At 43.7% G+C, this 17,552-nt stretch overlaps 1 protein-coding gene across 3 annotated transcripts in view; it reads left to right on the top strand.

The window, feature by feature from the left end:
* Nucleotides 1-17,552, top strand: part of NR5A2 (nuclear receptor subfamily 5 group A member 2) — a 128,517-nt gene that overhangs the window by 72,430 nt on the left and 38,535 nt on the right. For all 3 annotated transcript variants that reach the window (XM_082833062.1, XM_082833064.1, XM_082833063.1), the window contains exons 5-6: nucleotides 1,569-1,688; nucleotides 7,067-7,214. In XM_082833062.1, coding sequence (XP_082689188.1) covers nucleotides 1,569-1,688; nucleotides 7,067-7,214 — 268 coding nt within the window. The remainder of the gene's footprint in view (nucleotides 1-1,568; nucleotides 1,689-7,066; nucleotides 7,215-17,552) is intronic.

Raw genomic sequence — 17,552 nt, 5'->3', positions numbered from 1 at the left:
TTCAGTTATATATATATTTTTTTCAGATTACTTTCCATTATAGGTTATTACAAGATACTGAATATTGATTGTTCCCTGTGTTATTACAGTAAATCCTTGTTGCCTGTTTATTTTATTTAGTGTATATTTGTTAGTCCCGTACTCCTAATTTATCCCCACAACTCTCTGCTTCCCTTTTGGTAACCATAAGTTTGTTTCTTATGTCTGTGAGTCTGTCACCTCTCCGTGTAATTTGGAGACATCCTAGAGCTTGAGAGAGAGAAAGAGAATCCTCTAGGTGCACCAGTTAATAGGTCTCTGAGACCATATTTTCTCATAATGTAAATTGAAGAAAATGATGCCGGTTCTGCTAACTCCACAGGCAGGTTCTCTGAATTAAATCTAAAACAATATGCAAAACTCTTCAAAACTGTTACCTGACATCTAAATATCAGGTGTTGTTGGTATAAATGTGTGATGTATTGGGGCACACCAAGACTTTTGGCTGGTACGTATTACGAAATGAAAAGAAACGTCACAAATAGCCATGGAAATGGATCAACATGCCCTCCACGTTTGACCGTGGATACGTGGCCTGTGCCTGAAATGGGTATGCTACTGTCATTAAAGAATGCGGTCCCCTGGGCGGGGCGACACCATGTGGATAAAATACTCACCGTGATGCATTCCTCTTCGTTTTACTCCCCACTGCCATCCTGTGAGGGGGGTACTGTGCTCGGCCCATTTTTCAGATGTGGAAACTGAAGTGGAGGGGGTTTGTGGGAAAATTGTCCAAATCATAGAGCAGGTGCAGGTGGACATCGAGACCAAGCGTGGTGATTGTTCTAGTCAAAGCCTAGCACAACGTGGACTTTGGGTGAACACTGATGACAAACAACGGCCGTGTGCCTCTAAATTCAAAAGTCATTTGGGCTGTCCTGCCGATTGCCTCTCATATAAATCCTCACAGTTCGGTGGCTTGCTAATATCCATATCCTGTTTCAGCTTGGGCTCAATGTATTAACCTCTACACAAGCCTGGGCCATTTGGGGTCATTCTTTTTCTTTTTGGGGGGCCTCTCACTGTGTGGCCTCTCCCGTTGCGGAGCACAGGCTCCGGACGCGCAGGCTCAGCGGCCACGGCTCACGGGCCCAGCCGCTCCGCGGCATGTGGGATCCTCCCGGACCGGGGCACGAACCCGTGTCCCCTGCATCGGCAGGCGGACTCCCAACCACTGCACCACCAGGGAAGCCCTATTTGGGGTCATTCTAATGGGGTCCACTGAGGACAGTCTGAGGCGCCTGGACCTCCCACAAGCAAATGCTAATAGATCTAATGATAGACCCATCTAATAGAGTACCTTTTCCTAGCAGCTCATTGATTATAAATATTTAGTTGAAGTATTTATATGTGGCCTAAAAAGTATTTGTCCAAATGAAAAGAATGATTTTCAGGAGGAAGGATGGAAATTCTGAGCATCTGTGCTTCGGTGGTCCTTCCTTGCTTATAGTGGGTTCTCAGGTAAAAAATCATGCAAAAAAAAAAAAAATACTGAGTTACAGTGTCATTTTTTTCTATTTCTTTTACAGGTCGATGACCAAATGAAGCTGCTTCAGAACTGCTGGAGTGAGCTCTTAATTCTCGACCACATTTACCGACAAGTGGTTCACGGAAAGGAAGGATCCATCTTTCTGGTTACTGGGCAACAGGTGAGTGTAGACACCAAAAAAAAAAGTGTCTTTTTATTAAGCACGTTCAAGATGGCAGGAATTTAACTAGGTCAGGAGCACTTTTGTGCTTTGAAAGGGACGTTGGCTGCAAATAATTTAGAAAAGCTGATGTGGTGTGTTCCGTTCCTGCTTGGATGAAACTTGTAAAAGCTGGCGTGATCACAGCCTGCCGCTTCCACGCTTCTGGGATTGAAAGTTGTGCTTTGAAGGGTCAGAACAATTGCTAAATCAAAATTAATGGTTAGTACCTAGGGTTTTTTTCTCAAGCTTCTGCATGAATCTACCACACTTGTTTGTCTGCCTTTTAAAAAAAAACCTTAGAAATGGTGGAATCCTCACTATTTTGGAATCATGTTGGTGGAAGAGACCGATTCATAGATCAATCACCTAAATATTTGGCCTAATGGCAAGCAAGTGAGAAGGGAAGGGAGTGTTAGTAAGAACCAGTCATTATTGAAAAGGAAGGTGGAAAGAGGAAATGACAGTGAGGTCCGGCGCTCCTTTCTGAATAGATACTTGTTCAGTCAACAAATATTTCCTGAGCGTCCTACAGGGTCCAGCCATTACGGAGCTTAACACTGTCACAGGAGAAACTGACAATAATCAATAATCCTAATAAATGTTAGAGGTCAAAGTGCTATTGAATTTTTTTTAAAAAAGGAACTGTTGTGTAAAGGAGAATCAACGTACATCTGTGGTTGTGTTGCTGAGTGACCCTTGGGTTGCAGTGTTAATAGGACTGGTTGGTTGAGCCTTATTGAGAAGGTGAGATTTGAGCAAAGGTTTGAAGGAAGAGAGACATTTGACCTTCTGGGCACCTGGGGGAAGAGAAAGTCTACTTAATGGGCCTAATTCCAACTTTACAGGATTTTGGCCTGTCCCTCCCATTTCTGTTTTTTTTTTTTTTTTTTTTTTTTTTTTGCGGTAAGCGGGCCTCTCACCGCTGTGGCCTCTCCCGCTGCGGAGCACAGGCGCCGGACGCGCAGGCTCAGCGGCTATGGCTCACGGGCCCAGCCGCTCCGCGGCACGTGGGATCTTTCCGGACCGGGGCACGAACCCGCGTCCCCTGCATCGGCAGGCCGACACTCAACCACTGCGCCACCAGGGAAGCCCTGTCCCTCCCATTTCTTAGTCCCCGTTTTATAGCTGGTGTGTTATTAAAATGGATGCAAGGAATGCAGAGATGTGTTTACTCCATTGGGCTGTTCCAGGCATGCGTTGAACGGTGCTTCGGGACTCGGGACTCGGGCACTGTGATCTTCTACATCGGCCATAAATGTTTATGTGCTGTGAAACCCCAGCAGTGCATATTTGAAAATGAAAGGCTGTCTCCACATCATTTGCTGAATTATAAATAAATCACATGTTGCCAAGCAAATTCAAGGAAAGCATTCTTTCGGAGTTTTTGCAGATTGGATCAGTCTCATCGCTGTCTGGTCTGTGCTTTCTGCACTATTCATGAGCGAGGCTTTCCAGAATCAAGCCCCAGTGGGCTGACTTCCTGATCTCGTGAATTTTTGTTGAGTCTTCTCATCCCGTGGCTCAGGTCTTTGGGAGACGTGTACCCATTTTCAGAGTTTGAATCACGGGTCTGACTCCCAACCCCCTCCCTCCGAAACCCGACTGGGAGCTGCATTAGAAGAACCAGACTCAGCCCACAAATTAATTTGATTTCATCCTCTGAGTTCCAGAAATTAAATGGGTTTGTGTCATTATTTCGCAGAGCACTTCCGTTCCTGCTCTTTAGAGATGCTCCTTATTCCGTGTTTCATTTTGCCTTAAGTGCTGCCCCTGGGTAAAAGGTAATTACCATGTGAAAAGTAGAGAAAGTGCATTTCTTTCTCTGGTCTTCCAAACCAAGAACAGTCAAGGAGTAGATGGCATTTCTGGTCCTTAGTATCAATTATTGCGACTTTGCGTTTTGCCAACACCACGGAATTTCTTACTTAACCCTTAAGTTAGCTATGTTAGTTCTGTCTTTCAGTCTGGCTTCTATAAGTGTACATTAAATAACCTCGTTGAGCCAAAAGGAAGTCATGATTGTCAGTGACGTTAAGCACTGCCAAATCAGTTCCAAATATTGAGCATTTTATCACTATGACGAGAATTCGTTTCTATCCAGTATTTTAAAAATACGCGCACACAAGACATATAGCTGTATGTGTACATATAAAACAACAGTGGAGGATTTTGGTGTGCCATCACATTTCAGTATTTGCATATTATAGCTAATTAACAGCCGCTGTAAGATTTTCCTAAGGGAAAGGACTACCGGCACCTTATTCATTACCTTCTATTATTGTGTATCGTATTAAAAAGACAGGCATCTTACAACATACAAGTCATCAAAAATTGCAGCTATTAGAACTAAAAGCAATTTAGCTACAACTGTTGCTACCTTCATGACGAGCGAAATTTATCCGAAGGGGATATCCGCTTATAGTATTTCTTCAATATCTCTGTTGAATTGAATGGCACAAAGATTCCACGTAAGAGAGCGATAAATTAATTTTACTAAGTACATGAAAGACAAGGCCAGCTGCTCCTGAAATGAGGGCAAACTCCGCATTCAACAATGAAAATATAATTATGTTTGTAATAAAATGTCAGGAAGTTGCCGATCTGGGCGCTGTTTCAGGAATAAATCACTGCCCCTCCTTCAGAGCCACGCAATTTGATAAATTATCCTTGAAAGAAATGTCATCAGAGCCCCCATTTCATAAGCATGTTTGGGCTTTCAAATTAGCGTGTAAATAAATGTATAGCAGTAAAGTTGTTGGCGTCACAATTGATTTCCTGAAGTCCTTCTCACTAAGTACAGAATCCTGTGAAACCATTTCAGTCCCTTTCCATTAGAGCGTGTTATTTTCCAAGTATGAAGTTCTAATAGTTGAACTTATTTCATACCTGTTCAGGTTACACACATAGCAAATTTTAATTAACCCATATTTTAAAAAAAATTAATTATTTCGAGTCCTTTCAGTTACAATGTACTACATTTGCAACTGTGAAGGTCTAGTATTTGAACTTACTGCCTACCTGTTAGAACCACAGACATAGCAAAATTGAATTAACCCCATCTTAATAATAAAAGATCAATTAATACCAACATATTTCTGGCTTATTTTAGTAGTACACCTTCCTGGTTTAGGGATCCACTAGTGATTTTTATGAAAATGTGTTACGTACATGGACTTCCCTGGCGGTCCAGTGGTTAGGACTCCACGCTTCCACGACAGGGGGTGCAGGTTTGATCCCTGGTCCGGGAACTGAGATCCCGCGTGCCACACGCTGAAGCCAAAAAAAAAAAACAAGTGTTATGTACATTCTAAGCTACACCAACGATGCTCTCAGCAATTGATTCCAAGCTTAAGTTGGCAGTGTTGTCCCAACTACTCTCATTTCTTGATAACAATGGAAGTGGGTGTCACCTTACTATTATCCAGCTCAAGTGCCTCACTGAGAGATGGGGGCACGAAAGATGGACACTTCTTGTGACTACCCAAGGCTCTTGCTTCGTCAGTGGCTTCACTGGCCCACACCCTCTCCTGTCTTGTCCCAGGTTTCCTCTACCTCTGGCCCTGTCTGCCATTCCCAATTCTACCCCAGTTGCCCCTATAGGATTTATATTACTATCCTGTGGAGTAGTTAGACCATGTACGGCTTCTAAGGGACTCAGAGCTCAGCCACCCCTGTTAAGTAAGAAGAACATCCTTGGAGTAGAAAGTTCTCCTGTAAGAGAGCTGGTACAGTGATGGTTGGGACATCCCTGGGAGTGCCAGGCAGGTGACCCTCACGTGGTCCGTGACATCCTCTGCTTCCGGCTCATGGTTCAGGCTGTCTATGTGCTGGCCCTTCCTTTCACACAATCTGCAACAGAAACCACAGGCACGCTTAGGACAGTTGATGTTTGAATTTAGTGGGGAGATGCGGGCACCTGGACCAGGCGAGTAGGACAGTGCGGTGGTGATGCGGGGGCCTCCCCAGGACACGTACAGACTGGGGCTTTTTCACGTGCAGTTGACGCTCTATAAACTGATTGACACCTCTGGGGGGGCCGTCTTTCCACTGACTCATAATTTTTCTCACTCTCAAAAAAAGGTTTCTGTACACCCAGTATTCTCAAGTTAAAGCTGAAAATTCAACTCATCATATTTACACAATAAAAAAAAAATCCATCCTTCCTTGTTTTTAATTGCAAATTCTCCTCAAGGGACTCATTCTCCTGCTTAGGAGGCAGCCCTGTGCCTTCTCCTAGAGAAGCAAGTGCAGTCAATTATGGTAATGAAATGTCAATAAATATAAAAATTTAATACAGTCTGCTCCGGGTGAGTGGCAGATGAGGGCTTGCCTCCCAGACAAATTTGCTGCCGCTGCAAATATTAAATGCACCTAAAAGAGTATCTGGTTGCCTGAGAGCTCGCCAGTAAAAGAAAAAAAAAAAAAAAAGGCTGGGAGCGTCAGGTACCAACTGGGCTTTCCCATTATGCTGTAATTGCAGCCGCAGAGCCAGTTCTGCCATTGATAGCCACCTCTACATTTTAACTTATTATTGTAAATTGAACTTTCAGTGTCCCCGTGAATAATCTGAGATGGATGCATTGCAGCCCCTTTTCTTGTTTGTTTGTTTCAATGAAGAGGGAAATACACCTTTTTTGTTGTCTGAATCAAGAAATTATTCTTCTCATAAATAAGATCACTGCTGTCATTAGAGAGAAATGTATTGACAATCATAGGCAAGTAGCTAGTCTTTGTAGCTTTTGAGGAAACAGCAAATCAAAGAGTAATCTAAATGTGATTCTCTCATCATCCATAAGCATGCAGTCTTGAGCAATGATTACTTTAAAATGAAGTCTCTTAATAAAATTAGAAACATATCTCTGCCTTCACTTGCCTCGTTAATCAACTTCATGTGCCTATAGAATGCCACCCTGGATTCACTTTTTATGGACAGTATATTTTTCTCTAAACGTACTCATGAGCTAACAATTTTCATCTTAGGTGATGACGTCACTTCGCAGTAGGAAAAAAGATAAAGGTATCTGCGTGTACCATTGAGGCAGTCAAGACCTGCTTCCTACAAGGCTTATCAAAATGATTAGGTGGATCAGGATGATTATGATACAGTTTATAATAATAGAATGTGTCTCAAACTGTTTTCGTGGGGAAAGTCCCCTGTGTTATGAATCTATACTGCAACCTGATTTTACCCACAGTGCTTAAAAGTCTCAAGGGAAATATATATGTATACATATTTTTAATATATGTGTGTAGACATATATCCATTTTAATGTAAATAATACATAAATATAGAATTTCCGGTTCTGAAAACCCCCTAAACTGATCCTGTCTTGCAGGTGGACTATTCCATCATAGCCTCACAAGCGGGGGCCACACTCAACAACCTCATGAGTCACGCACAGGAGCTGGTGGCAAAGCTTCGTTCTCTACAGTTTGACCAACGAGAGTTCGTGTGTCTGAAATTCTTGGTGCTCTTTAGTTTAGGTAAGGAATCCTTTCCTCATAAAAATGACTAAATGATACTGACCTTCAAGTGTCTTGAGGTCCATCCGTGTTTTTGTTCTTGCAAGATAATGACCTTCTTTTCTAATCGTGAAATCTTCCAGCTCAGTTATGTTTTCCTGTGTGTGTTCCTGGCCGAGTCGTAGCCCTGTAGTGGGTGGTATGGCGTACGGGGAAGGAGTTGTGACTGGAGTCCTGAGTGTTCTTGCCTGATGGGTATAATGAGTGGGCGACGCCACGACAGAGGGTTAGGAAAGACGCAAGGTGTCACATTTTGGCCACCTTTCTGCTGTCGGTCGTTTCTCTGCACCCTTTGTTTCAGCTTGCAAGCTACTGCTGTTCTTGTTCTTGTAAAATATGGTTGGTCATTAAAAACCTGTTTCCTAAATCTCTATCAGGATTAACTAGAGAATGTTTATAACCAGATGCACCACTATGCAAGCATAAAAGATGACGGTTGTCAGGGGGAAAGGATGCTTCTTTAGGAAAGCTTTGGAGAAGAAAGATAACTAAGCAACACAGATTAGCTAAATCAAGGCTCCCAGTGAGTCAGTTGAGAAAAATTACCACTGCTTGGAATAAAAAAAGGATTAAGGAGATGGATTTTTAGCGACTTCAAAGGAACAGAGTTTTCTGCCTGTCCCGTACTTGATTTCTGTATTTTGTTGGCTTAATAAAGCCAACTTAAATAAACTTTTTGCCAAGTCCGTTTATTACTTATCGGCAGACAGCTGAGGGGGGCAACTCCCCCTGAATGAAAAAAATGCAGAAATCAGATTTACCAACATATGTTTTTTCTTTAGTCTTCAGTTATAAGATAGTTGTGAATTCATATCCTTAGAAATAAAACAATAAAACATACTGCAAAGTAAAACAGATGTGTCTGCACTCCAAATTTGGTACTTTCGTTTTAAAATGCCTCTTGACAGCACTGCACAACTGTTGCTAATAAAGGGATAGTTTGAAGTAATAGAACCAGAGTTAATTTTTCACATGTAGTCAACATTTAAAAGGAAAGGAACATTTTCATATTTTGGAAAATGTGATAAATATAGCAAAAAGAAATGTTACTGAAAATTTAAAAAGACAACAGAATTTCATAGATGTAGTGTTCAAAGGTTTACCATGCCAGCACTGGGTCCTGTATGGTTTCTGTATTAACCACAAGAAATAGGAAAGTTCTATTTAACTAAGTCTACGTGTTTTACTCAAGAACAGTTTTTTTTAAAATCAAGAGGAAGATAGCATAGGCCTGCTTGCTGTCATCTCACAAATTATTCTGGTTTATGGCAAGATCTTCGTCTTTTCAACTCGTACGTTTGATCAGTAATTAAATGAAAAGTGTGGTAATGTGTGTGTAAGAAATCTTATAGCGTCTTGTTGATAAAATATTTAAAGAGATTCATCTCACTTCAGTGGTATTTTAAATTAGTTGAAGAACTGCATGACATTGGAAGATGTAGAGATTAACCATCAGCCGTGTTTAGCTTTCATCCCTTTTATCGTTTCTTCATTATTTTTCAAAATTATTATATCTCTGCCAAACACTAGGGATGGGTAGTCAGGATGGGGTTGGGGTGTTCCTGAAGTGCTCTCAGCACTCGAACCTCACAGATCATCTTCCTGAACAGTTGGGTCGTGTGTTTACCAGAACCTCAACCACACAGAACTCTCTGGTTTTAATAAGGGTGTTAACTGTTTCAGGATCCTGGGCACCAGGGAATAACTAGTTGAATGTCCCTTAAAACTATGTCTGTTTGTTGTTTAAGGAGGAAAGGACAGCATGGCTTTCCGATCGATCAGAGGTAAATCAGGTTTGGCCAAGAGTTTATTTTTTATTATTATTTTTTTGCGGTACGCGGGCCTCTCACTGCTGTGGCCTCTCCCGCCGTGGAGCACAGGCTCAGTGGCCATGGCTCACAGGCCCAGCCGCTCCGCAGCATGTGGGGTCTTCCCGGACCGGGGCACGAACCCGTGTCCCCTGCATCGGCACGTGGACTCTCAACCACTTCGCCACCAGGGAAGCCCAAAGAGTTTATTTTTAAAGAAGCAAGAATAAAGTAACTGGCAGTAAAGTTCAGGTGGTTTCCAATTTGAGAATGGAAAGCTTTTCTCCCCCATAGAAACAATGAATAATCAATCTTTGCGGGACAAGAACTTCATTGAGGGATGTGGATAATTAACCTTTGGGTACCCAGGCCAGCCTCCAAAAGCCTGTTTTACCTGTGATGGGAGTGAAATCATACCAGGGCCTCCCTCAAAAGCTGAGTCTGTGCCCCTGAGTCTGAAACCTGCTGTGTTCTGATCCCAGCCCAGCCTTGAGCCTCTGGGATCCTGGAGGAAAACGAGGCTTCTGTGGACTGATCCAAGGCCAGGGGCTGTGTGGGGAGAGACTGTGTGCTCTCGGTGAAAGGTGAAGCAGGGTTTCCTGATGGACGTGGTGAGACAGTAGGTGTGAGTGCGTGCAGGTACAGTCTCCTAAGCCTCATGGATTCCTGGGGCAAAAGCATGGAGGCAAGAGGTCAAGATGAGCTCAAGGTCTCGGGACTCTTGGGAGACCAGCGTGGCTTGAGGGAAACGGCAGATGTGCTGGAGAGGCAGGTGAGAGACACTCCGCAGTTACTGAGCACTTCCTGTGAACAGCCACCGAGATACAGCTCTGACCAAAACTGGGTACCACGGTCTTCATCCTGCAAAAAATCTAGACAGACGGCAGGATTCTTTAAAGGGGGATGAAGTGCGTCGCTGAAGTTGATTTGCCTTCCTGGTAGTCGTGTGGAAAAGGGACTAGAAACTGTGTTCCGAGTGGCTTTAACGCCCTTGGAGACAGGAGTGAGATGGGGTGTGGACACGTTACAGGGTGCAGACCATGGGATGTGATGGGGTTCGGAGGAAACAGCTGGGATGCGTCTCGGGGTCCTGGGTGCTTCAACCAGAATAGGAAACTCTATAGGAACGGCAGCTGATTAGTTGAGGTCCAACCACCTTCCTTCCAAAATTCATCCTTCACTGAAGCTGGGTCCTGATTTCATGAAAAGCTTAATGACAGGACAAAAGTAAAATGTACAGTTGACCAAAATTCTTCCACTCTGCTGCCTGATTTTTTTCCTCCTCAAATAGTACCCGTGAGCAGACATCAATTGGGTAAGCTGGTTGAAAAAAAAAGGGAAAAAAGTGAAAAATGCCCATCTCCCAGGATATTCCTCTGTGTGTGATATAGCAGACTCTGGAGGCCCAGTCTTCGTTGGTTGGAATGTTTTCTTAAAATCCTATTACTCCCCCCTCCCCCTGACCCTTTTTCTCACCTAACTGTGAGGTAATTTGCATCCATGGAGATAATTCTAAGTTGGCCAGTTAATATTGACGACCCAAGAGAGGCCCAAATAAAATTTTTGTTTATTTATTGGTTTGTACTCCCACCTTTTAAAAAGGAATCAAAGTGACTGATGAAATATGCTGTCACCAACCAGGGCAGAAATAAATCTCATAGAGGAAGAGGTGTGTGGGTGATCCCCCAATACTGTCAATATCGCATGCATTCCAAAGACCAGTAGAATTCCCATTCACTGTATCTCCTGAAAACAAATGCAGAGCTGGGGAGCAGTCACCTGGTCTTTAACTGCAGCTTCCTGAATGATGTCATTCCATGGTCAAGCCCATCAGGAATACGCATGTGGCCTAAGTGCTCAGAGCAGCAAGTGACCAGAACGTGCCGGCTAAGAGGTTACTCCGGCTTGGGATTTCCTCAGCCTTGAGGCTCCGTGGCTAGACGCTGCCGGACTCTCGTTCGATCCCAGGTGGCAGGAGAAAGTGGAGGCCTATTGCATCCTGTTTCCCCTGATGAGTGCCCTTGACTCGTGGTGAGTTATTCTCTTCTCTGGTCAGCCAGTATTTCTGAAAGCACTTTTTCATACTCAGCTGAGTTAGAGAGATTGTTGATTCTCTTTGAGAGGATTTCCCCAGCGTAAAAAGGAGATTGGGGTTAGAAATTGTCCTTTATGTTTCTCTGCATCCCAGATTTCTAGCACATTGCCCACTACACCGGAGGGACTTAGGAAATGTTGCTGATAAAATAGAGGCATCAGTAGAGTTACTTAGTTTTCTTTTAAGCAGATACTTTATTTAATGTTTATTTTATATTGGAACATAGTTAGTTGGTTTCCAGGGTTGTGTTAGTTTCAGGTGTGCAGCGGAGTGATTCGGTTAGATTTACTTAGTTTTAAACTCAAAGCAAAGCCTTTACCAAAGTAGCTTGTGATCTGTAATGGGAAGTGGTTAAGCTGCAAAGTCCTATCCAAGTGCAGGTCAGTTTCGGAGACTAGTTTTTCCAAAGAACTCTCTAACAGCTGTTTTCTTTTTTTTTTAATTGAAGTATAGTTGGTTGACAGTGTTTCAGGTATACAGCAAAGTGATTCAGTTTCGTGTGTGTGTGTGTGTGTGTATGTATTCTTTTTTAGATTTTTGTCCATTATAGGTTATTACAAGATATTGAGTATAGTTCCCTGTGCTATACAGTAGGTCCTTCCTGGTTACCTATTTTATATATAGTAGTGCTTATATGTTAATCCCAAACTCCTAATTTATCCCTCCCCACCCCTTTCCCCGTTGGTAACCATAAGTTTGTTTTCTCTGTCCGTGAGTCTTTTTCTGTTTTTTAAGTAAGTTCATTTGTATCATTTTTTTTTAGATTCCACATATAAGTGATATCATATGATATTTGTCTTTCTCTGTCTGATTTAACTTCACTTAGTAGGATAATCTCTAGGTCCATCCATGTTGCAAAATTACATTATTTCTATTACCAGTTTGCATTCTGCTCCTGGCCTACCCTCTGACACATAGTAGGTTTTTAAGAAGTATTTATTGCATTCATAAGTGAAAGAAAGCTTTTCCTTCCAACTTCTAGGTTAAAAAAAAAAAGTAATGGGAACTGGAAAAATTAGTTTAAAAGAATGCACAAAATTTGAAGAAAGGGAGACTAGAAAATAGATCCTATAAAACGTATTAGACAATTTGACATCTTTTAATTTTAGAAAATAAGGATATGTGTTCACATTGTGAAGGGAATTCTTATAAGGAAAGTAGAGACTAAACAGAATCTTCCCCTTTGGGAATAAAATAATTAAGGACCGATGATCGGTATTTAGATTCTGTTGGAATTGTGACACTCAGCAGGTCAGATATCAAAGTGAGCTGCAGAAGGAGGGAGCAGGAAGGCTTTTCTTCTGTAGTGTTAATAATAAAATACTTCAAGCGGGTAAATCATTTACTCTCTCCCTTCCATTTTGCATTTGAAATAAAAAAACTAGGTGATTTACCCCCAACATTTTAGGCTCAGAGCCAGGTCTGGAACTAACAACCCCAAATTCCAGTCCGTGTTTTCTCTGCTACAGCACACTGTCCTCTTCAGGGACATATGAGCTCATCAATCAATATTTTTAAAAAGCTCCCTACATCCTAAGGCACCATCTCTACAGACAGAATGATGTAGGGAATTGGGACCATCATCTGAGGAATATGGACCAAAAAGAAAACCAGCCTCTCCTGGGTAAAAGCAGGGAACTGCTTTACATGAATTTCCAATTTTTACTGAATATACTAAATAATTGTGAAGCTTTTTACTTCCCTTGGTTTCTAAATGTGAGTTGTTTGCATGTGTGTGTTTGTATGTCTGTATGAACTCTGGGTTCAGGATTTCAGCAAGCTTGTTGAAAGCATTTGCCTTAGAGCCTTGGTACCTCCCTCTCGGAGAATCCCTCCTTGTGATTTTGTTATCGCCTCTTAGGTTCGTCGTTTTCTTTGGACCACTCACTATGCATTAGGAAAGCGGCATGACCATAAGCTTTCATTACTTGTATGTCTACTTTCTATCTATTTGAACTCTGATGTTCAAAGGAGAAAATTAGCCAAAGTAAATAACTTCACGGTCATTGTCTGCTTCCCCTTTTGGTGGTCTTCGGCATTAGAAACCCTGAAATAGAAAAAGAGGAACCATAGGTGTCTGGGAGGTTCAGGGCATGCAGCTCCTTGGTGGGGAGGGGAAGAATTAGTAAATCCTATCTTCAGGTACAACTTTCCGCTTTGCTAAAGGGTCCACCCTGACTCTTGCAATATGATGTTGACATTGTTAGTAGTAAATAAAAGTGCACCGTGTTTTCTAGCTGGAGAATGTGGATGTTAATTAAGTTCGTAGTCTTTTGGGTTAAGGAAATGTATTTTCAGTCATTGGTTTTCCAAAGGGCTTAGTTTTTGATAGGATAGGTATTTTTTGCTTGTTTGAATTTTGTCCAGTAATTCTTCTGCTTGGGCCTTTAAATAAAGGTCTATCTTTGTTTTCTTTTCCTACATATGTCATTTCTCCTCCTGGCTTTCAAGGTCAGAACGTGGCCAAGACGCATTGACAGAGCTCCCCACAGAGCAGAAGGCCAAGCAAAATGCCAGTAGGGAGGTGACCCACATGTAGTCAGGGCCTCTGTGCAGAGCTTAGAACTTCTGTCACATAAGGGAACTCTCATCACTGGCAGGACCAGATTATTTATATCTGTAGGTTTCAGTTGAAACATGAAGGCTTTCTAACGGGCCAAGAATTGCAGAGCAGCTATTGCCCTCACATCTCATTAACCAGAGGCCACAGGACTTGCAGGAATAGCAAACATTCCGTCCTTAAGTATGCACACAAAAGGCTCCTGTGTTACCGGCCTGGAGACCATAGCAGTTCAATCCTGGCCCCCTTAAGGGAGGACTCGGTTCTTTTGCTGCTGGATGAGAAAGGCCACCTTGAAGCTACCAGCACAGATGGCGCGTGCTTTCCTATAATAAGAGAAGACTTCACCCACCTTGCACACCCGCTTCCTCCCTTGCCCCTGGGTGTTTGCAGACCTGAGGAGGGCGGCAGAGGAGGGTGTAACCTCTTTGCTAAACTGCATTCCAATTGCCAATCCCAGTCCAGAGGTCAGCACAGCATCAGTGTAAGTCCCCGCCTCCTGGGGGGAGGAAGCAGTTCTCAGTCTCCCCTGACGATTGGCGAGTTGTGGGGTGGTCTGGTTGTTCTGCCCTGGCTGTGCCCAGGCGCCCCACCCTCCCCCAGCCGCCCTCCCCTAGCTGGGCATCCCTGGCAGGGGCGCACACGTGGACACAGTAGAGACACCGTGCTCCGTCCCCCGGCACTTCTAGACTAGCCTGGAAATAGCGACAAGCGCTTTTGGAGAAGGGAGTGCCAGGGGTTACGGAAGAGGCTACTTGTTTTGCCCACCTCTCCAGAAGAGGTCCAGCAACTTGTTGGGTCTGAGGGGTTTTTTGCCATCGAACTGTGTGCCCCTGTTGAGTTGGAAGGGGTGGTGGACGGGGGCAGTGGGGGGAAGAAAACACAAATCTAAGAAAACAGTAGCAAAGGGAAACTGGAATGCCCCTTTGCTTTTTTGCAACGTTAAATCCAGTTCATGAAAGAGGTTTCCAAATCCAACAGACAGATTGGATCACAGTGATTAAACACTGTGTTTGCAGTGCCTAAAGCAAAATGAACTGATCACTTTGTCAATCAGAAAAGTGTATGGACCGCTGTGGAGCAAACCCACGGCCAAGCCAGGACGCGTTTGAGGGCCCATTCCCATCCTCAGCTCACAGCCTCCCTCCAGAAGCGCTGGAAAAGCTTCTGAGGCTGGAACACTAGCAAACATTTGTATTTGTGCATCACCATGTATATCTGAATACTGTATCAATTCAATTCTGAAACAAGCACAACCGTCCGCGTGTCATAAAACGCTGCTTACAAAGTATCTGCATAAAAGATGAAAACAGCAAAAACCAACCTTCCCGTGATGTGGTAATCGTCCTTCCTGAGGCTGGTCACAAGATTTGCTTTATTGTAGCCTTTCTATACTTCACCGTGCAAACCCTCACACGTGCACGCACACACGCACACACGCTGTCACCAACTGGCCTGCAAAGTCTAGTGATGGATGCATTCCCCTCACATCTTTACCCAAGTGCATTGGTTAAATTGTTCCTCATGAAACAGATAAGCGAAAGAGAGCTCCCTGGGTTCTTCTTAGAATTAGCATTCAATCTAGGTTTTTCCCTTTCCGTATATGATACTCTAATTTAGAAAACCACTCACTGGACACTTGTCAAATAACCACACTGACCTCCATATTAATGCCTGGCTGATATATATGTAGCAGAGGGTAATGCTGGCAGATAAGCATTTCCTAAAATTTATGTAATCATTTGAAATTCAGAAAGGATTGATTAGCATTCAAGGGATACCGCCGTTCAATATTTACACCATAGAGATTTCACAGAAGCAAATAATGGCACATAAAGTTAATGCCTGTCTTAATTAAATGCAGTGTAATAGGTGTTGTGTGGATTTTTTTTTTCTTTCAGTGAGCAAAGCAGTTTAGCAATGACCAGATATCATTCATTTTGGAGTTCTAAGTTTGAAGTGAATCGATACGAATTTACAGCCATGGAAGAAGTGATTATCATTTGTTATCTGCTGGCACAAGAATATAATTGCCCAAATAGCATTTATTTAGGCATATTTCTGAATAGCTTATACCTAAAGATATTTATTATTTTTCAGTTGTTCATACTAATATCGTCATTTTGCTAACTACTGCTATTAAGTGAGATGATTTTTCAGAGTTGTATTGGCCTAGAAAACTGGGAATAACCTACGAGGAGAGTGAATGAGAATGCTGAATGTACTACCTGATGTTTTTCCTGCCTCAGTACTGCCAGCTGCTCTGTTAAAATCCCAGAATAAAGTGGCTGTCTTAGGGACTTCTCTAGTGGTCCAGTGGTTAAGACTCTGCCCTTCCGATGCAGGGGGCGCGGGTTCAATCCCTGGTCAGGGAACTAAGATCCCACATGCCACGCGGCCAAAAGAAAAAAGTAAAAAGTAAAGTGGGGGCTTCCCTGGTGGCGCAGTGGTTGAGAGTCCGCCTGCCGATGCAGGGGACGCGGGTTCGTGCCCCGGTCCGGGAAGATCCCACATGCCGCGGGGCAGCTGGGCCCGTGAGCCATGGCCGCTGGGCCTGCGCGTCCTGAGCCTGTGCTCCGCAACGGGAGAGGCCACAGCAGTGAGAGGCCCGCGTACCGCAAAAAGAAAAAAGAAAAAATAATAATAACAACGTAAAGCGGCTGTCCTAGCTTGACTCAGAAGAGGTTAGCTGGTTAACGTGGTCCGTTCAGGTCCTGCATACGAGTTAGCTCCGGACCCCCCAGGCCTCAGGGTCATTCTAGAATGGAGCCAATCCGTGACTCACAGCCAAGTCATTCGTATGCCTTCTTTCTAGTTGACTGATAAAATCCAGTCTTGAGTTCTGGGTAATATTTGGTTAAGACAGACCAATTCAAGCCAGGAACCAAGAGCAGATATAAAAGATAAAGGCCTTTCATTGCTTTGAAGCATTAAATGACAAAACATACTGAGTGCCTACTATATGCAAAACCATTGCACTCGGTGGTATCTGAGCGGGCAGCACAGTCTTTCCAAAGAGAAGGAAGCTCCCCACGTGGTACAGACCTTCACCTGGACGCTGCGGACACCCTTCCAGAAAAGGCACATGCAGGACTGCACTGCCTGATGCACCGGTCGTGGCTGCCCAGCCACCCCCTTCCCTCCCTCCCTCCCTCCCTCCTTCCTTCCTTCCTTCCTTCCTTCCTTCCTTCCTTCCTTCCTTCCTTCCCTCCCTCCCTCCCTCCCTCCCTCCTTCCTTCCCTCCTTCCTTCCTTCCCTCCCTCCTTCCCTCCCTCCTTCCTTCTCTCCTTCCTTCCTTCCCTCCCTCCTTCCTTCCTTCCTTCCCTTTTTCTCCCTCCCTCTGAATCACTGCATATGCCACACACATGCCCGTCTCACCAGTCCTGTCTTGTCAATGAAAAGGCCTTTCTCAACCTTCCCATGGCCCGAATCTGACCTCCATCAGAGGCAGGAGGAATTGGGAAGCCGGCTGGGGGGCCCCCTCCGGGACTGCTCCCACACACCCCACACCCTGAGCTACCTGGACTTTTCACAGAAACTTCGGCCCGAGCCCTGAAAAGAACCCGCACTGTGGCCAAGTCCAACCACTTCTCCCTCCTGGATGAGGAAATTGAGCTGAACAGAGGTCAAGTGACTCGTGCGTAGTCCCACAGGGTCAAGGTCTGAACTGAAAGTTTTGGACTCCACACACAGGAAAAGAGCCACAGACGTGGATTTCAATACTGACTGAATTACCGCTGTTGCATTATTTCAAAATTAGATCAAGATATTTCTTGGCCAAATTTCTTCACTAAATCTAAAAATGTCATCATTGTAATGCATACAAGTAATTTCTC

This window comes from Leucopleurus acutus (genome assembly GCF_964270905.1).
Source record: "Leucopleurus acutus genome assembly, chromosome: 2".
Classification (NCBI taxonomy): Eukaryota; Metazoa; Chordata; class Mammalia; order Artiodactyla; family Delphinidae; genus Leucopleurus; species Leucopleurus acutus.
Note: the sequence above shows the minus strand (reverse complement) of the source record. Positions and strands in the feature narration are given on the sequence as shown.